The sequence below is a fragment of the Erinaceus europaeus genome, chromosome X, assembly GCF_950295315.1.
Source record: "Erinaceus europaeus chromosome X, mEriEur2.1, whole genome shotgun sequence".
NCBI lineage: Eukaryota > Metazoa > Chordata > Mammalia > Eulipotyphla > Erinaceidae > Erinaceus > Erinaceus europaeus.
In genome coordinates this window covers 74,981,984-75,003,406 of record NC_080185.1, presented here as the reverse complement: position 1 = coordinate 75,003,406, position 21,423 = coordinate 74,981,984, and the positions used below count along the sequence as shown (strand labels likewise).

At 42.7% G+C, this 21,423-nt stretch overlaps 1 protein-coding gene across 7 annotated transcripts in view; it reads left to right on the top strand.

The window, feature by feature from the left end:
- Positions 1-21,423, top strand: part of NHSL2 (NHS like 2) — a 256,157-nt gene that overhangs the window by 223,886 nt on the left and 10,848 nt on the right. For 3 of the 7 annotated variants that reach the window (XM_060183245.1, XM_060183244.1, XM_060183246.1), the window contains 2 exons: positions 4,558-6,876; positions 10,903-11,035. In XM_060183245.1, the coding sequence (XP_060039228.1) occupies positions 4,558-6,876; positions 10,903-11,035 (2,452 nt within the window). Of the gene's footprint in view, positions 1-170; positions 367-2,593; positions 2,765-4,557; positions 6,877-10,902; positions 11,036-21,423 lie in introns of all 7 variants that reach the window. The other 4 variants (XM_060183239.1, XM_060183240.1, XM_060183241.1 and 1 more) reach the window with 3 other exon arrangements.

The window sequence follows — 21,423 nt, the reverse complement described above, 5'->3', positions numbered from 1 at the left end:
TCACCAGCAGAGTGACTCTGCGGCCCCACTGGCACAGGCCCTGCAGGCACCTGCCATGGAAGACTGTTCACAGATGAAGCCTCTGACCACTTTGCCTGGCTAGCCATCCTGTGGGCATGACTTGTCTCTAGTCAGGAGCACGACCTTCCCATCACCTTCTTTCCCCACAGCCTACAAAGCGACAGCTGAGCAAAGATGACACTACCATCCAGGGTGTGAGGGCCTTCGAGGCTTCCCTGAGCCTGTCTACCACAGCGGACAAGCAAGCTTCCTGGACTAGCCCCACCCCTCTGCCCATCCTAGACGGGAAGCGGTGGCTTCAGCCTTGCTCCACGTATTCTGACATTGTGCCCATCAACATCTCTGGTAGAGTTGCCTAACGCCACCCATGTTTGCTTCCCTCCATGCCAAGTGCAGACCATCCTTCCCAAATGCACAGGGCTCTGGGGGAGGAGTCAAGATTTCCTTTGCTGCTGGCTCACCCTGCACTGTCAAGGTCATGGTTCTCACCTGGGAATGGTAAAGATGGGGTTCTGACTACTCTTCCTTCACTCCCTGCTGGCTCTGCCACACTAACTGCTGCTCTTTGATAGCAAGCACACTTTTCTTCACCAGAAATGCTAAAGCTTTATCCACCTATATGCTCCTTACAGCATCTGTAGGAATAAAGGTTGTGGATTGTGTTCAGTTTAAGGAAAGAAGACTCTGTGTTCTGGAATCCGGGTCTGGAATACACCAGAATCCAGAGGTAATTGTGAGGTTTAGAGGGCTGGAGGTGAAAGAGAGGCAGAGACCACTTGGTCTCTTTCCACATGGTGCTTTAAGTAGACTGTAGACATCTTTTAGTGAGATGGGTCTCCTCAACTTCTGTGGCCCATGTTTAATAAAGGAATTAACAGGAGGCTGGGTAGTGGCACACCCGATTGAGCACACACGTGACCATGTGCAAGGACCTGGGTTTAAGCACCCAGTTCCTGCCTGCAGGAGGGGAAGCTGTACAAGTAGTGAGGCAGGGCTGGAAGTGTCTCTCTTTCTATCTCCTCTATCTTCCTCACCCCTCTCAATTTCTCTTTGTCCTATCCAATAAAAGAAAAGGGGGGAAATGGCCACCAGGAACAATGGATTCGTTGTGCAGGTATAATCCTAGTGACAGTAAAAATCAATTAATTAGTTGAAAACGACCCAGGTCCCTCAAAAAGTCCCAAAAGGAGGACTTAGTCTGACCTTGAGAGTGGGAAAATGATGTTTCAGCTGGCTGTGATCTTACAGACATGTATCACCCTACCCCATGCCCATTTTTGATTGATGCTCTACTCTCCATGAGTTCTGAGTGGAAGAGGAAGAGTCATTTCAGATGGATGCAGGGACACAGCCTGATAAAATCAAGGCCTCCTAACACAAAGGCACCAGTGACATTTTGCGAGTCGACACAGACCCATGGTATGCTGGAAGCAGTTGATGAGAAAGGCATCTCTGGCCATGTGCGCTGATACTCCCAGGCATCAGCTCAGGAAATCAAAGACAGGAAGTGGAACCTGCAGCCTATGGAGGTGATCCAAGAGGAGAGAGGGCTGAGAGGAGAGACTCCCAAAGGGATTATGGGCACTGTGTTTCTAAAATATTCACTCCCTGTAAGGCTGGCCCTCAGTTTTGCCCATAGAGGCGCTTGTTCAAGTGACAGGTGGGTGAGCAGGTACGTACACAGTCACACGGTCACTGGGCTGGGTAAGGGGTTGGATAGCCATCTACTCCATGAAAGATAATGAAGGAGCAGCAGGAGCTCCTCCCACTGTACTATCTCATCCCCCACCCACCCACTGCTGCAACTTCACAAAAGAAAGGCCTGACCTGTGCTTTCAAAGAAATAGATCTCAATCCCCACACTTGGCTGAAATGTGATTAAGTGACTAGAGAGCAGACCATAAGGCTCCTCCCCAAATTTGGGGCAGTAGCAGGGAGGAAGGAGGGGTTGGACAGGAAACTTCTTAGAGCCATTGTACTCACTGGTCCATATAAAAATTCTCTCTAGGGCTATCGAAAGCTCATTTGGATATTGCACTGCTTTGCCATGTGCATAACCCAGGTTCAAGCCTGGCCCCCACTGCATTGAAGGATGCTTCATTGCTATTCCTTATCTATCTGTGTGTGTATATATATATATGTCTCTCTTAAAAAATTCTCTGAGGAAAAAAAGTGACTGTTGAGCAGCATCTAGTTACAAAGCATCTCTCTGCATCACTGCTTCTCAGCCCCAGTTGTCCATTAGAATAATCATCTGGGGAGTTTGAGAAAATGAGTGGACCCTACTTCCAGAGACTTCAGTGCTGAGGTGAAGTCAAGGTATTGGAGTTTCCAGAGCTGCCCAGTTCATTTTAGTGTGTAGTCAGGGTTGAGCACTTGGTTCTCAGTCACCTGAGACTCACAGGTGACCCTGAGTATGACCTGTTAAATCCATCACGTGTGTCTTGTGACCTGGGGCCAAGTTGGGAGGGATGGAAAGGAGGGCCACCTGCCAGGATGCTATTTATGTTCATTGCTACTACCATCACCCCTTCACGTAAACTCAGGCCAATTTCCACTGTACTGTCCACAGAAACCTGGATGTACCCAAGTGTCTTTATTTTGGCTACAGGGCAGCAGTTTGATAAACATGCAAGTTTGCGACACTCATTGTTTAACACAGAGACAGCCGTGAACCCCAAGTCCACCCTGAGGCGGAGGCGAACCATTATTGGATTCTCTAACTTTTCCCAGCGAGACCAAGGTGACCCCACCATAACTGCTCCCCCGCACCCTTCCCCTTGATCATGTTCATCAGTTCTACCACCTAGGTGATATTGTAGTGACAGGGAACAGGAATAATTGGGAGGGTAGGGAGGGGTCCATGGATGGCCTGAAGAAGTTAATGTGGCAGTTAAGAATCACCAAGGGTCTTCTGTCAAGGTTAGCAACTGAGCATGGAGGCTAATAAATTCATCAGGTTGTTGTTTTCCATTAGAATTGGAGGGTTACTGTATATGTCAAATTTAGGCAAATAGATGAAGGGGAAACTCGTCACTAAAAGCACTATCTTACCAGAACCATTGCTGCCACTAAATGAATGCTATATAAAAGGCACAAACTAGAGAAAAGGGTAGGTGAATTCTGGCCTCACCAGCGAAGCTTTGTCTGGTAAAACATTTCTTGAGTCTCAGTTTTTTTATTTTTATTTTTGTTTTTGTTTTTGCCACCAGGGTTATCACTGGGGCTCTGTACCTGCATGATGGCTCCACCATTCCTGGTGGCTGTTTTTTTTTTCTCTCTCTCTTTTTCTTTGGTAGAGGGTGAGACAGAGAGAAGGAGAGAAAAAGAGAGAGGGGAGACACCTTAAGCACTGCTCTACCACTCTTGCAGCCCCCCCCCCACAGCAGGTAGGGACAGGGGCTTAAACCTGCATCCTTGTGTATGGTAATATGCACACTCTACCAGGTGTGCCACTGCCAAGCTCCATCAGCTTTTTTTTTTTAATCCTTAAACTGGAAACAATGATCCATTCTAGTGTATTTGTAAGGATTCTAGGTATTTTAGGTAATATGCCTACCATGTGTCTGAAATTCAACAAATGATGGCTTTTATTATACATTATCTGCTAGTGGTAATCATTGTCTTCATAGTAGTAATAATAACAGTGACAATTATATATTTTAAGAAAATCTTTGAATGTAAGAAAGGATGTAGAGTTGAGGTGAGGTGGTGATGCACCTTGTTAAGTACGCATATCACCATACACAAGGACTGAGGTTCAAGCCCTGCAGGGAGAAAGATTTACAGGGAGAAAGATTTAAGCAGTGCTGCAAGTGTCTCTCTGTCTCTCTCTCCCTCTCTGTCTCCCCCTGTCTTTCAATTTCTCTCTGTTCTATCAAATAAATAAAGTTTTAAAAATAAAGGATGGAGAGGGCATAAGAATTTTTTTTCTTTTTTTTGTTTTTCTTCTCTGAAAAAGGGGGGGAGTTAAAAATAAAATTAGTAAATCAAAGAAGACAGAAAATCCTTGGGATTTTGAACATCTGAAGAGTTCCCTCCCAGATGTAGGTTACCTTAATTCTTTTATGTTGCAAACCTTAAAAGTGCCAGGTGCCAAAAATGCAACCACACTCAGACCTTTCCAGTTGTGGCTTGCTAAAGCCAAAAGTCACAGAGTGCTGGCATTTATCAGTTTGAAACTTTCTGCTATCCTCTCGGGAGAGGTAAAAGCTGAAGTCTGTGGTGGTTTCATGAGCCCAGGGAAAACCACGAAATAAATGCCAAGGTAGTTTTACACACCACTGGAGCCCCAAAAGGAATAATTAAAGATGGAAAGTCTTTAGCAGCTATGTGGATAATTCAAGAGCACACTGTGACTCCATGTGGGAAAGGCAAAGCCCCAACATCCCCAGTATCCCCATCCATAAAAGGAAAGAACCAAGGAATTCTCACCAAGTCTTTGGTGCCACTTCTCGCAAAACTTGGTGCTCCTGTGCTGAAAATGTTGCAGGGGAATCCCTGGATCTACTAACATTTTGTCTTTCCCTCTTCCAGGTCATAGCAAGAGTTCAACAGGCAGTGTGGCCACCTCAGACATCAGACCTAGTCATTCAGTTCCAGAAGGTGTCGATGGAAGAGTTGCAGTTGGTCAGGAAACTCGGTTCCCAAGTCTCACCTCACCGATACTAAGAAATCCTTCTAGTGATCCAGAAGAACCTCTCCAGGCACGTGGGAGCACAAACCCTCCTGGCATGGAGAGCATGGAAATGGTGTACAGTGCCCCCAGTTCTTGCAATGGACTAAAAGAATCAACATTCTCTACTTCCAGGAAGGGAGATGCTTTTACCTACATAATCCCAAGTGCCAACAACCAGAGCAATCAAGTGAATGGAAGTGGGAAAAATCCTCCCACTGGGAATTCTTGGGTCTCTCTGCACACGCTGCCACCTCTGGCTCTTAAGGAGGTCACTACCCACTTTGTCATGCATGATAATCCAACAGGATGCAACAGGCCACCTGGCTGCTCTGAGCAGCCTACTCAGCAAAGACAAGTATCAGAGCGACCTTCCAAGACTGGCCTTCTGAGCAGCGGGACCTTGAGATTAGAGACAGGCCCAGGTGGGGCCAGCAGATTCCGGGAGCGGTCACTGTCTGTGCCCACAGACACAGGCACCACAGCTATGGGCCATGATGAAGGGCAGAAGGCCAATGAAGCCTGTGCCCTGCCATATACCAGCACAAGTTCTGAGGGTAGTAACAGTGCTGATAACATTGCCTCCCTCAGTGTCCAACAGGAGACCCAGCACAGAAGGCAGAGATCCAGGAGTATCTCACTCAAGAAGGCCAAAAAGAAGCCCTCCCCACCAATGCGCAGTGTCTCTCTGGTCAAAGATGAGCCAGTCCTTTTGCCAGAAGGTGAGTCAGCACTATCCAAGGACCAAAGACCCAAGAGCCTTTGCCTCTCCTTGGAACACCAAGGCCATCGCTCATCCCACCAAGATGCTCAGGGTCACCCAGCTGTGCCAACTTTCAGAGATCCAGAAGGTACCCAATTCTCTGACCACTGGTATCTCACTGACTGGAAGTCTGGGGACACCTACAAATCCTTATCCAGCTCCAGCACTGCCACAGGCACCACAGTCATTGAGTGCACCCAAGTACAGGGAAGCTCAGAGTCTCTTGCCTCCCCTTCTATTTCCAGAGCCACTACACCTTCCCAACTCTCCATTGAGGTGGAAGCCAGGGAGGTGTCCTCCCCAGGAAGGCCCACTGGGCTGATGTCACCTTCCAGTGGATACTCCAGCCAATCAGAGACACCAACACCCACTGTTTCCATGTCCTTGACACTGGGTCAATTGCCCCCACAAAGTGGCAGTGTCCGGCTACGCCCAGTAGTACCTGAGAGGAAGTCATCACTACCCCCAACATCACCACTGGAGAAAATGACTAAGTCATGGATATCATTTGACTTACCACTGACCTCCTCAGCCAACCTGGATCTGTCTGGAATGAGTATCTCCAACCGAAGCAAACCCAAAGTTAGCCGGCATCACTCAGAGACAAGTTTTGGGACAAAGATGGCTCAGAAAACTAGCCCCAACCAGCCATTCATGCCCATGGTTACTCAGTCTGACCTACGTTCTGTTCGCCTGAGATCAATCAGCAAGTCTGAGCCAGAAGATGACATCGATAGCCCCGACTGTTTTGAGGAACCTGGAACAGAAGTCTTCACCGTGCCTGAGAGAAAGGTGAAGCCTCCCATACCTGAGAAGCCCCTGCTGGTCCAAAGGCCTTCAAACTTGGCCCACAAACCACCCTCTGTCCCAGAAGAGTGCTCACCAACTTCACCTCCCTTGGCTATGACCTCCAAGAGCTCAGTTCAACACATGAAGTCACTTCCTTATGACGCCTACACAATGGTGCAGAAACCAAAGTCCCCCAGCAACCCTGAAGGCAGAAACCCAGGGAAGTCAACAGCTCCCTCATCTCTTGTCTTCATGCAACTTGCCGGTTCCTCTGGTGCTTTCTTCTCAGGAACACAACATCCTCCACTGGGAGGTGTGGAGGATGAGAGCCCCAAGTTGAAAACTCTGCCTGAAAGAATTGGCCTACAGAGCCAAGATGAAGCTGAGAAAAAGAAAAGCAAAATTCCACCTCCTGTTCCAAAAAAGCCTAGCATGCTATATCTGCCCTTCGCCTCACCCCCACCTCAAACGGAGGCCTGTGTAGTTGAACCAAGGCTGCCCCTCAGCCCGATCATCACCCTGGAGGATGATGTCAAGAGTCCCTCCAGCGGCAATGACCTGCAATCCCCTGGTATAACAATGACATCATTGTCCCAGTCTGACAGAGAAAGGGATCCAAATCCCCTGGGTTAGTAAAACTGCTCAGTTTTTCTTTCAGACACAGAAATGATAAGGATGGGAATGCCAGAAACAGAAGCAGCCCCCCCCTCCAATAATGATGCTGCTCTGATATTACCAAGACAGCAAGGGTGCTTCTTGAAGGTTTGGGTAATTCTGATTATATCTAACCATCCTCAGGATCAGCACTGAACCAAAGGTGACTTTCTAAGACCCAGTTTAGACTAAGATACATTGAAACCCCAGAGCTGACATCATGGGATTAAATCAGGTGCTAGTACCCTAGGACATTAGGAACCCATCACTATAATGATGTGCATCCTCTGTCCAAGGAACTCACCACCTCACTGCATTGTACCTTCCACTAGCTGTGCTAAATTTAGTTTTGTGCACAGGACTAAGTACCCTCATAGGCTGAATTCAAGTGCCAATGATAAGCTTTCAGGCTTCTGAAGCTATACATATATCACCAATAATAGTCTTTCTTAGTACTTTCTTTTTTTTATTTTTTTTTGCATTGCCTTTATTTATTTATTGGATAGAGACAGCCAGAAATCAAGAGGGAAGGGAGTGATAGAGAGGGAGAGAGACAGATACACCTGCAGCACTGCTTCACCACTTGTGAAGCTTTCCCCCTGTAGGTGGGGGCTTGAACCTGGGTACATGAGCACTGTAACATGTGCGCTCAACCAGGTGCACCACCACCCGGTCCCTCTTAGTACTTTCTAGAGGGTAGGTAAGCTCACAGTTCATGCTCAGTTTGAGGTTTGATCTCCCTGGAATCATTAAGACTAGGTGAAATAGTATTTCTCTTTTTAGCTTCTGATTTTTTAATTTTTGAGATAAAGTTGATTTATTTTTTAATTTATTTTTTATTTATTAATGTATTCCTTTTTGTTGCCCTTGTTGTTTCATTGTTGTAGTTGTTTATGCCGTTGTTGTTGGGACAGAGAGAAATGGAGAGAAGAGGGGAAGACAGAGAAGGGGAAGGAAAGATAGACACCTGCAGACCTGCTTCACTGCTTGTGAAGCAAATCGCCTGCAGGTGGGGAGCCAGGGGCTTGAACCGAGTTCCTTGCACCAGTTGTTGTGCTTCAAGCCATGTGCGCTTAACCCACTGCACCACCACCCAACTCCCTTTTTTTAAATTTCTTTATTGGGGAATTAATGGTTTACAGTTGACAGCAAAACACAATAGTTTGTATATGCATAACATTTCCCAATTTTCCACATAACAATCCAAACCCCCAGGTCCTTCTCTGCCATCATGTTCCAGGACCTGAACCCCACCCCTACCCCAGATTCTTTTGCTTTGGTGAAATATCCCAACTCCAGTCCAAGTTCTGCTTAGTGTTTTATCTTCTACTTTTCAACTTCTGTCTTTGAGTGAGATCATCCCACATCCATCCTTTTGTTTCTGATTTATCTCACTTAACATGATTTCTTCAAACAGTAAAGTTGATTTATAAGACTATAAATATCTTAGAAATACAATTTCACTCAGAAGAGAAAGTGAAAACACAATGGAGAACTTGGACTGGGTTTGGTTTATTGCACCAAAGAAAAGGACTCTGGTGCAGGAGTAGAGTAGAGGACCTAGGCTAGTAGAGGAGGACCTAGGCTGGGGGTGAGAGTGTTTTGCAGAAAAGTGAGAAATTTTACACATGTACTAACAACTGTATTTACTGTAAACCATTAGTCTCCCAATTTAAAAAAAAATGAAAATAACAAATACAATTTCACTGGGTCCTGTTGATGGAGCTCCTGGCTGAGTGCACATACTACTAAGTACAAGGACCCGGGTTCAAGCCCCCGCTCCCCACCTGCAGGAGGGAAGCTTCATGAGTGGTACAGCAGTGTTACTGATGTCTGTCTTCCTCTTCCCCTCCATGCCTACCCCTTACCTCTCAATTTCTCTCTTTCCTATCAAATAAAAATAATAAGTACATTTTAAAAAAGAAATACAAGTTCATACATCTTCAATATGTGTTACTACACCTCACTCACCACCACAGGAACCCCTCCACATTGTAGCCCACTTACTTTACAGCCCCTCTATGTTTTTATTGCATAATTAGCAATGAACTTTTTGTCTTTTTTTAAATTTTATTAGAGAGTTAATGGTTTACAGTAGCCTCAGTTGTGCAGTCCTAGTTTGGAGGGTTTTTTTTTTTTTTTTTCATTGACATTGGCTTATTTTCCCTTCTTGTTTTTGTTTGTTTGTTTTTACCCTATATGGTTGAGATTATTCTGCAGTTTCATCTTGCAAAACTGAAATCTGTGGGGGTCAGACAATAGCGCAGTGGGTTAAGCGCACATGGCGCAAGCGCAAGGACCGCCTTAAGCATCCCGGTTCGAGCCCCCAGCTTCCCACCTGCGGGCGAGTGGCTACAGGCAGTGAAGCAGGTCTGCAGGTACCTATCTTTCTCTTCCCCTCTCTGTCTTCCCCTCCTCTCTCCATTTCTCTCTGTCCTATCCAACAACAACATCAATAACAACAATAATGATAACCACAACAGCGATAAAACAAGGACGACAAAAGGGAAAAAAAATAGCCTCCGGGAACAGTGGATTCATGGTGCAGGCACCGAGCCCCAGTGATAACCCTGGAGGCAAAAAAAAAACCTGAAATCTGTACCACTTAAATGAAAGTTCCCCATCCCCCCCTCCCTAGTTCCTTGCATGCTCCCTTCTACTTTCTGTTTCTATGGACTGAGTCTTATAGGAACTTCACATAAGTGGAATCATATACAGCATTGGCCTTTTGATGACCGTCTTTTTTCTTTTAACATAATGATCTCAAGTTTCATCCATGTTCCTTATCCCTTAGAAATTTTAATATTAGATGTCAAAAATGTTTGGGTTTTCATAAGAACATTTGGATTTTTAAAAAATATTTATTCCCTTTTGTTGCCCTTGTTGTTTTACTGTTGTTGTTATTGATGTCGTCATTGTTGGATAGGACAGAGAGAAATGGAGAGAGGAGGGGAAGAAGGGGAGAGAAAGATAGACACCTGCAGACCTGCTTCACTGCCTGTGAAGTGACACCCCTGCAGGTGGGGAGCCAGGGCTCAAACCGGAATCCTTATGTGGGTCCTTGCACTTTACGCCATGCACGCTTAACCCGCTGCACTACTGCCCGACTCCCTATGATTTGGATTTTAAGTGTAAGTCACATTCTTTTTTTTAAAAGATTTTGTTTATTTTTCCCTTTGTTGCCCTTGTTATTTTATTGTTAGTTATTGTTGTTGTTGATGATGTCGTTGTTAGATAGGACAGAGAGAAATGGAGAGAGGAGGGGAAGACAGGGGGAGATAAAGATGCCTGCAGACCTGCTTTTCACTGCCTGTGAAGCGACTCTGCTGCAGGTGGGGAGCCGGGATCCTTACACCGGTCCTGGCACTTCGCGCCATGTGCGCTTAACCCGTGCTACCGCCCTACTCCCGTAAGTCACATTCTTATAATTTGCACAAACAAATCAAAGCCATGGGACATTTTAGAATATATTTCATCAAACTTCACAGACTCCCTCCGAGATTCAATTGGGCCTCATTTTCACACACTGGTTGACTCAATGCTTTAAATTTCTTTTGTGTATGTGATTAAATTTCTCCTCAAAGATTTAGTTGTTGCTTTGCTTTAAACTTCTCTCAGCTCCTTGATTTCTCAAAATGATGTACGTAGAACAAGTGATGTCCAAGCAACCTCTTATAGTGGAAAAGCACAATAGAACAAAGATCCAGGTGGATCTTCAACACCCACTGCACCTTGGGTAAATCACTAAATGTCTGAACATCATGTTCCTCTACAAAATGAAGATACTGTCTCTGTCTTGCCTTGCAAAGTGACTTTGAACAGCAAATGAAATACATATAAGTACCAGAGCTGAGCAGTGCTTTGGTCTTTTGCTATCTCTCTCTCCACACACACACATATTTAAAATAAATATTAAAAAAAAAAAAAAGAAATACACGTGTCAATGTGCTTTGCCCTAACTATTGTGGTCAAAGTAATTTCTTCTGCTTCTTGTACCTAGAAATGTCTATGGAACCAAGTAATGAAGAAAAAAGTTTAATCAGTGATAAGACAGCTGAATGGATAGTAGAAGATGATGATGACGTGTTTGTGGCTTCACGTACAACTGAAGATTTATTTACTGTAATACACAGGTCAGAACCATTCTCCTTTACTTCATACACCATCGCCTTCCCTTTCTTTTTTTAATTTTATTTACAAAATGGAAATATTGACAACACTGTAGATAAGAGGAGTACATTTCCACACAATGCCTACCTCCAAAACTCCATATCCAAATCCCTTCCCTGATATATGCCCTATTCTTTATCCCTATGGGAGTATGGACCCAGGATCATTATGGAGTGCAAAAGGGGGAAGGTCTGGCTTCTGTAATTGTATCTCTGCTGAACATGGGTGTTGAGAGATCGATCCATACTTCCAGCCTGTCTCTCTCTTTCCCTAGTGAGGTGGGGCTCTGGGAAATCAGGGCTCCAGGACACATTGGTGGGGTCGTCTGCCCAGGGAAGTTTGGTCAGCATCATGGTTGCATCTGGAATCTGGTGGCTGAAAAAAGAGTTAACATAAAGAGCCAAACAAATTGTTGACTAATCATGCACCTAAAGGCAAGAATATTGCAGATGAAGATTTGGGGTCTCCATTTTTGGGAAAAGCGAGTGGATCTATTTTAGGTATATTCCAAAGGGCCCATGACTTTACTAGTTTTTTGATTGTGCCTGACATCTAATATGCAGGTGGACCCAGTTTATTGTCTGGGGAGATGATGTCATAGTTGGAAAATAACTATAAAGCTGTATCAGGGAAGAAAGTAGCTCCCAAATATGGGGAAGTATGTAAACTGTAAAACCCATTGATTTGATCTAGGGCCCATAGTCAGCGCAAGAGCCTATGTAACCTCTGCATCCCTGTAGGTCTGAGCTCACATTCTGTAGTCACAGCTAGGAACATTCCAGGCTGCACTAATTTCAGGACCCATATTCCTTGGGTGGTAGGTAGAGTATGTTGTCCAACCTCCCTTTAGATGGTTCAGTTCGAATGGTCCCTACAATTGTTGATCCACATTGAGGGCAAGGTCATATAGGGGCCCTCAAAGGAGTCCATTATGTTGTCCTGATGGAGATGAACAGAGACAGTGGTGAGAGGGATCTTTTAGAGGTCTAGACCCATCATGTCTGTATGGGAATCCCAGGACTCCCTGACTAGGGCCCCAGGTAGTGACTAAAGGGTCATCAGTAAAGTATGCCTGTCTCTTGCCCTTATTCAGCTTTTGTAATCCTTACTTTGTCTGACAAGGTTAGCTTTGGAGTGATTGAGGGACATAAGGACATGCAATAGGAGGTAGGTGAGGAGGGTGTCTAGTTCTAAGTAGAAACTCTTTCATTAGGTACTTTTTAAAATTTATTTATAAAATAGAAACACTGGCAAGACCATAGGATAAGAGGGATACAACTCCTACCACCAGAGCTATGTATCCCATCCCTTCCCCTGATAGCTTTCCTATTCTTTAACCCCATGGGAGTATGGACCCAAGGTCATTATAGGATGCAGAAGGTGGAAGGTCTGGCTTCTGTAATTGCTTCCCCTCTGAACATGGGCATTGACAGGTTGATCCAAGCCTCTCTCTTTCCATAGTGGGACAGGGCTCTGAGGAAGTGGAGCTCCAGGACACATTGGTGAGGTCATCTGTCCAGTGAAGTCCAGTTGGCATCATGATAGCATCTGGAACCTGGTGGATGAAAAAGAATTAAGATATAAAGCAGAACAGGTTGTTGACTAATCATGAACCTAAAGGCTGTAATATTGCAGATGAAGATTTGGGGTCTCCATTTTGGTAATACCTAGTAGGTCTGTCTTAGGTATATTCCAAAGGGCCCATGACTATACTAGTTTTTTCCTGAGCCTGACATCTGATATGCAGGTGGACCCAAGTTATTGTCTGGGAAGATTGTTTCATGACTGTAAAAAGGGCTAGAAAGCTGGATTAGGGAAGAGAGTAGCTCCCAAATATGGGGCAAGTGTATTAATATTGTTGACTGTAAACCTGTAAACCCCACCAATTTGATCTGATCTGGAGCCCATATTCAGCTTAGGAGCCTATGTAACCTCTAAATCTCTGTAAGTCCATACTTGCATTCTGTGATCATCAGTAAGAATGTTCTGAGTTGCACCAATTTCAGGACCCATCTTCTTCAGGTGGTATATAGAATATGTTAATCCAATCCCCCTTTGGAGGATGGAACATTCTCTACCATGTTTGATCCACATAGATGGCAAGGTCCTATGGGGCCCCCCAAAGGGATCCATTATGTTCTTCCTGATGGAGATGACCAATGATAATGGAGAAAGGGATCTATTCAAGGTCTAGGCTCATCTTGTTTGTGTGGGAATCCCAGGACTCTCCGACTAGGGCCCCAGCTGTTGGGATGGCCTGATAGTGACTAAAGAATCATCATTAAAGTGTGCCAGTCTCTTGCCCTTATTCAGCTTTTGTAGCCCTTACTTTGATAAAGTTAGCTTTGGGTGACTGAGGGAAGTATAATAGGAAGTAGGTGAGGAGAGTATCTAGGTCTAGGTAGAAACTATTTTTTAAAGTATTTTATTTATTTTATTTTTGAGAGAGATGCAGAGAGAGAAAGACATTGAGAGAGATACCAGAACACTGCTTAGCTCTGGTTTATGGTGGTGCAGGGGATTGAACCTGGGACTTCTAAGCCTCAGGTATGAGAGTCTCTTTGCAAAAACATTATGCTATCTACCCCTACCCTAGGTAGAAAATATTTCATTAGGTACTTTAAGGTGTCTTTCTAGGTCTTTCTACTTGCTTGCTTCATTTATTGACTCACTGCAAGCTATTGTGCACTTTTGCTTTAAGGTTTATCTTTTGCCCTAATTTATGGATACATGTGTACATCTGCCCTATCTCATGGGAACTGGTCTATATCTAGGTTTTGAGGCATTCTTAGGAAGTGGACCACCTGAAATGGAATTAAGGAGTCCTATGAGGAAGGAAAGGTGTCACCCGAGTAATGAGGCTGAAGGGTTGATATTCCACACCTGATGTCTTGGACACATTCCAAAGTGAAGCATGCTGAGATGGTACTCTTTGCATTGAATAGGTTGGATCAGCCGATACAGTATCAGTTGGTATGAGTTGAGAGAAGCATGCTGGAAAGTGAGCTCTACCCTAGAGGTTCCAGGACTGGGGGAAATATAGGCTCTATAGAGGAAGTGGGAGTTTCCTGCTGTCTTAGGGTTTAAGAAGGCAATAGATAGTTATTGTTATAATCAAATTACTTGGCAATTGGGTTGACTTTGAAAATCCCACTGTTAGGATTTGCTATATCATACAATGACCTCACCATAATTTATGTCGTTTGATGTTATATATAATAAAGTAACAGTACTGGTTGCTTCTGCTTTCCTGGACTAAGTGTTTAGGAGAGTCAACATTTCAAAGACTCAGCCTATGGTCTGTACATTAAAAAGTTTGAGACATTCAATCAATTTTTCATATTAAATAGTAATTTATATGACTATAAGTTATTAAGAGTGTACATAAACACCATTCCCACCACCAAAAGACAGTGTCCCATCCCATCCTCCCCTCCACCCCACCCAGTGAAGCTGATCATCCACCCTCACCCTCCGCCACGCAGAGATTTTTACTTTGGTGCCCTACTCCAGACTCAGTCAGATCCTGCTTTGAGTTTCCCTTTCTGTTCTTCTTTCTCAACTTCTGTTGATGAGTGGGATCATACCATACTTGTCTTTGACTTTCTGACTTAGTTCAATTAACATAATTCCTTCTAGCTCTGTCCAAGATGGGTCAGAGAAGGTGGATTCATTGTTCATAACAGCTGTGTATATATACCACAGTTTTCTCAGCCATTCATTGGTTGTTGGGCACCTGGGTTGCTTCCAGGTATTACCTACTATGAATTGTGCTGCTATGAAGGTAGGTGTACACGTATCTTTTTGATTGGGTGTTATGGAGTCCTTGAGGTATATCCCTAGGAGAGGAATTGCTGGGTCATATGGAAGGTCCATGTCTAGCCTGGTGAGAGTTCTCCAGACTGCTCTCCACAGAGAATGGACCAATTTACATTCCCACCAGCAGTGCAGAAGAGTTCATCTGTTTCCACAGCTTCTCCAACATTTCTTGCTGCTGTCCTTTTTGATGTATGCCATTCTCACAGGGGTAAGGTGATATCTCAATGTTGTCTTTATTTTAATTTCTCTGACAATCAGCGACCTGGAGCAATTTTTCATGTGTTTGTTAGCCTTTTGGATCTCCTCTGTGGTAAATGTTCTGTTCATATCCTCTGCCCATTTTTAGATGGGGTCATTTGCTTTTTTGTTGCTAAGTTTGGTGAGCTCTTTATATTTTTCAGTTATTAGTATTTTGTTTGATATAGGGCATGTCAAGATTTTCTCCCATTCTGTGAGGTGTCTCTTTGAGTGATGGTTTCTTTTCCTGTGCAGAAGCTCTTCAATTTGACGTAGTCCCATTGATTTGGTTTTGTTTTAGTATTCCTTGCAATTGGATTTGTATCATCAAAGATATCCTTGAGATTTAGATGGGAAAGTATTCCACCAGTGTTTTCCTCTAAGTATTTTATAGTTTCTGGTCTAACATCCAGGTATTTGATCCATTTGGAGTTGACTTTTGTTTCTGGTGAGACAAAGTGATTCAGTTTTATTCTTCTGCATGTTTCAACCCAGTTTTCCCAGCACCATTTATTGAAGAGAGCCTCCTTCCTCCATTTAATACTGTGGGCCCCCTTATCAAAGATTAGATTTTCATAAGTATGGGGGTTTAGTTCTGGGCTTTCAATTCTGTTCCACTGGTCTCTACCCATTCTTGTTCCATTACCAGGCTGTTTTGATTATAATGGCCTTATAATATAGTTTGAGATCTGGGAGTGTGATGACTCCATTTCTGTTTCTTTTCCTCAAGATTGTTTTGGCTATTCTCAGTGTTTTATGGTTCCAGGTAAATGACTGTAATTTTTTTTGTTCTCTTAAAGAAGCTTGGTGGAACTTATATGGGTATCACATTAAATTTGTATATGGCTCTGGAGAGAATATTCATTTTGATTATATTAATTCTTCCAATGCATGAGCATGGGATGTCTTTCCATTTCTTGGTATCATTTTCTATTTCTTTGCATAGTGATTCATAGTTTTCAGTACACAAGTCTTTCACTTTTTTTTAATTTTTTTATGTTTATGTATTTTCCCTGATGTTGTCCTTGTCTTCTTATTGTTGTTGTAGTTATTCTTGTTGATGTCGTTCGTTGTTGGATACAACAGAGAGAAATCAAGAGGAGGGGAAGACAGAGGGGGAGAGAAAGATAGACACCTGCAGGCCTGCTTCACTGCCTGTGAAGCGACTCCCCTGCAGGTGGGGAGCCAGGGGCTCGAACCGGGATACTTAAGCCAGTCCTTGCGCTAGTCTTTCATTTTTTTGGTCAGGTTTATTCCTAGGTATTTTATTGATTTGACTGTGAATGGATGTGATTTCTGGATGTCCCTTTCTTCGGACTTAGTGTTTGCATAAAGAAATGCCACTGATTTTCGTACATTGATTTTGTAGCCTGATACCTTGCTGTATTGCCTAATGATTTCCAGTAGCTTTTTGCTGGATTCTTTAGGTCTTTCTATGTATACTATCATATTGTTTTCAAAGAGTGAGAATTTGATTTCTTCCCTTCCAATCTGTATTCCTTTGATTTCTTTCTCTTGCCTGATTGCTATGGAAAGAACTTCCAATATTATGTTGAAAAATAATGGTGATAATGGACAGCCCTGTCTAGTCCCCGATCTTAGGGGGGATGCTTTCAACTTCTATCCATTGAGTATGATGTTAGCTATAGGTTTGCTATGTATGGACTCCACTATCTTGAGGATTTTTCCATATATTCCCATTTTTTGTAGTGTTTTGAGCATGAATGGGATTTTGTGTTGGATTTTGTCAAAGGTTTTCTCTGCATCTATTGAGCTAAACATGTGGTTTCGGTTTTGCTTTTATTGATGTGTTGGATGGTATTGGTTGACTTACAGCCTTGCATTCCTGGGATAAATCCCACTTGGTCATGATGAACAATCTTTTTGATATACTGTTGTATTCATTTGGCTAGGATCTTGTTTAATATTTTAGCATCTATGTTCATCAGAGATATTGGTCTGTAGTTTTCCTTTTTGTTGTGTCCCTCTCTGCTTTTGGCATCAGAGTGATGTTGGCTTCATAGAAGGTGGAAAAGAGTGTTCCTGTTTCTTTGATCTTTTGAAAGTGCTTTAAAAGTATGGGTATTAACTGTTTCCTGAAGGTTTTGTAGAAATCATTTGTAAAGCCATCTGGTCCTGGACTTTTGTTGGGAAGATTCTTAATAACTGTTTGAATTTCTTTGTCTGTGATTGCTGCATTTAGCTTCTGTTGTTCTTCCTGGTTCCATTTTGGAAAAGTATATGTTTCTAGGAATTCTTCTATTTCTTCCAGATTCTCTAGCTTGGCATACAGTTGTTTGTAGAAGTTTCACATGATTTTTTGGATTTCTGTGGTGTCTGTTGTGATATCCCCTCTATCATTTACAATTCGATTGATTTGAGTCTTCTCCTTTTTTTTAATAAGGTTGGCTAAGGGTTTGTCAACTTTAATTTTTCAAAGAACCAACATTTGGCTCCATTGATCTTTTGTACTATTCTCTGATTTTCAATGTTGTTTATTTCCGCTCTAATTTTGGTGATTTCTGTCCTTCTGGATGCTTTAGGGTTCCTTTGTTCCTCTTCTTCTAAGTCTTTAAGGCATGCAGTAAGGTTGTTTACTTGAGCTTTTTATTGTTATCTAATGTGTGCTTGTATGGCTATGAGTTTCCCTCAAAGCTTTAGCTGTGTCCCATATATTCTGATAGCTCGTGTCTTCATTTTCATTTGTTTCGAGAAACATTTGAATTTCTTGCTTAAGTACCTCTTTGACACAGTTATTATTAAGCAGTATGTTGTTGAGTTTCCAAATTCTGTGACTTTTAGTAATTTTCTGTTTGTCGTTAAATATTAGCTTTACTCCACTGTGGTCTCAGAAGATACTTGGGATGATTTCAATGCTCTTGAATTTGTTGATACTGTCTTTGTGTCCTAATGTGGTCTATCCTTAAGGATGTGCTGTATGGATTTGAAAAGAATGTGTATTCCAGTTTCTTGTGGTGAAGAGCTCTGAAAATGTCCAGGAGGTCTAGTCTATCCATCTCTTCGATTAATTCTCTTGTTTCTTTGTTGATTCTCTGCTTAGTTGATCAGTCTAAGTGTGAGGGTGGGGTTTTGAAGTCTCCTACTATTACTGTATTACTATTGATGTATTTTTGTAGCTCTTTCAGTAAGTGTTTGATTTATTTAGATAGGCCATCATTGGGTGTATAGATATTAATAATTTTTAACTCTTCTTGATTTATTGATCCTCTGATCATTATGTAATGACTTTGCCTATCTCTTATTACTTTATTTAACTTAAAGTCTACTGTGTCAGAGATGAGAATGGTCGTTCCTGCCCTTTTTTGTGGTCCGTTGGCCTGCATGATAGTTTTCCACCCTTTCCCTTTAAGTCTGTATTTGTCTTGTTGGGTCAGGTGGGATTCTTGCAAGCAGCATATGGTTGTGTTGTGTTTTCTCATCCATACTCCCACTCTGTGCCTTTTAATGGGTGAATTTAAGCCATTGACATGTATTGATATTATGGATTTAAGGTATTGAAGTGCCATTATTCAACAGTTTGGTTTTTTGTTTGTTTGTTTGTTAGTTTTGCTCTGATATATAGTAAGTATTTTGGTGATGTTCTTGTTTATAGGAGGTCTCTTAGGATCTCTTTCAGGGCCGGCTTGGTGACAGTTGCCTCCTTTAACTGTTGCTTGTCTGCGAAGGTTTTTATCCCTCCATCTAGTCTGAATGAAAGTCTAGCTGGATATACTATCCTTGATTGAAATCCTTTTTCGTTGTGGGCTCGATAAATATCTTGCCATTCTCTTCTGGCTTTTATAGTTTGAGTGGAGAAGTCTGCTGATAGTCTTATGGGTTTTCCCCTGGATGTGACTTTTTGTTTTTCTCTTGCAGCCTTTAGTATCCTCTCTTTATCCTTGCTTCTTTCCATTGTAACTCTGATGTGTCTTGGTGTATTCAGGTCTGAGTTGATTCTGTTTGGGATTCTCTAGGCCTCTTGAATCTTAAAGTCCTTTCTGTTGTTTAGGGCTGGGAAGTTTTCTTTTATTATTTCCTCTATAATATCTACTTCCCCTTCCTCTCTTTCTTCCTCTGGTAAGCCAATTATGCAAATGTTACTTCTTTTGAGATCATCCCATATGTCTCTATTGTTGTTTTCAGTGTCTCTCAATCTCTTTTTTGAGCTCTGTTACCTCTTTCTTAGTTTTCTCTAGCTCACCCTCTGTCTGGCTAATTCTACTTTCTGCTTCTGTTAACCTGCTTTCTCTTCCCTTGGCTTTCATCTTCAGTTCAGTTACAGTATTAGCTTGTTCTGCTAGTTGTCCTTTTACTCAGATATTTCAGCTTTCAGTTCTCTAATTACCTCGAGGTAGCTGTTATTTTCCTTGAGAATCTCATCTGTTGTTTCCCTATTTCTTATAGCCCTTTCCTTAGTAGTTTCCCTCATTTCTATAACTAATAGTTCCATTAATGTTTGGATAGTTCTCTTATCTATAATTGCTTCTGACTTGTTTGGAGTTTCTTCTGGGGTCCTGTCCTTATTCATTGTGCTAGCCATTTTATTTTCTCTCAATTTTACCTTTTTTTTTTAGTTAGTGTATTTTTCTGTCCTGTTGCTCTTCAGGTGTGTTGTGTGAGTATAGGCCACACTAGAGTCTTTTCTCAGATGAAGTCACAAACCTCAGAAAGTACAATAGCAGGCAAAACAAAGATTAATGCAGTTCAACCAAAACCAGATAGTCAAGCAGCACCTCCACTCTAAAAACAAAAACCAACAATACAAAAAGAAAGAAAAATGAAATGAAAAAGAAAGCAAAGAAACAAGGAAAAGTAAGAATAGACAAGTATGAAAATACGCTGTCACCTATAAATTCTAGTTATAGTGGGGAGAGAGTGAAGGAAAGAAGAGAGAGGAGAAGAAGAAAGAATCTACTCTCAGACTTCTACAAGATACTTCATGAACAAGTGCCAGTAAATAAAAAAAAGAAAGAAAAAAAATCAGTGAAAGGAAAGAGTTTTTCAGATCAGCTTTAGGGAAAGAAAAAGAGAAATAGAGAAAAGGCAGAGGGGGGACAAGTCCCTCCCAGAATGTGTAGCACACCCAATCACCTATCAATAGGAGAAGCAGTAGTAGCTACTTTTGCTCAAGTTGTAGAGGGGGGAAAAGAGACAAGTACAAATAATAATGATAATAGAGTACAATTAAATAATAATCCCTGACAGTCATTCTGCAGATTGAACCAGTACAGATTGGCTCCACAAAGCTTCGTCTCTTTTCTAAACCAAGCAATTATAAGAGGTAACTATTAGGCAAACTCAAGCGTTAGCAGAAAAACACAGATACTTTACCCCAAGCAAGACCAGGGCCCTGGTTGGTCAGGTATTCTGTCACTCAGAGTTCCTGCTACCTTCAGTGTCTTTTTAAAAACACCCCTGAATGACACACCAGGCAAGACCGAGGTCTTGATTGATCAGGTATTCTGTCACTCAGATAGAATACCATCTTCCTTCAATGTCTTTTGAATGGCATATATTTGAAAGACACCCCTGATCCAGGAATCTTGCTAAAGAAATTCCCTCCCCAAGAATCCCACCAGGAGTAGCTGGTGTGGGGGTTGAGAACTAGCAAAACAGAAAACTCCCTGCCAATCTCACTGATTCCTTTTTCCCTTTTCGGCCTCTATTTGGCAGCCCAAATATGCATTATAGGACTCTTCTTTAGTTCTTGTCTGCCCACTCAGTACACCCTTATCCTACTACTGACCCAGAATTCCTACCCTCACCCGAACTTCCCAGTTTTAAAGCAGCCTCCTTGCAGAGCTCAGGCCATGTGTTGTTGTCGCCATTTTGGCTCTGCCCCCCTCATTAAGTACTTTAAGGTGTCTTTTTAGGCTCATTTAGGGTTTACAGAAGGTGGAAGGTCTGGCTTCTGTAATTCCTTCCCCACTGAACATGGGCATTGACAGGTCGATTTATACTCCCAGCCTGTCTCTCTTATTCCCTAGTGGGGTGGGGCTCTGGGAAGTGGGGTTAAAAGTTTTTTATTATTATCTTTATTTATTGGACAGAGACAGCCAGAAATAGAGAGGGAAGGAGGAGATAGAGAGGAAGAGAGACAGAGACACACCTGCACACCTGCTTCACCACTGTAAAGCTTTCCCCTTAAAGGTGGGGACCAGAGGCTTGAACCTGGGTCCATGTGCACTATAATATGTGTGCTCAACAAGTTGCACCACCACCTAGCTCCTGAAATTTTTTTTTCCTTTTTTTTTCTGATTTTTTTAAATTGGGGAATTAATGTTTTACATTCAAC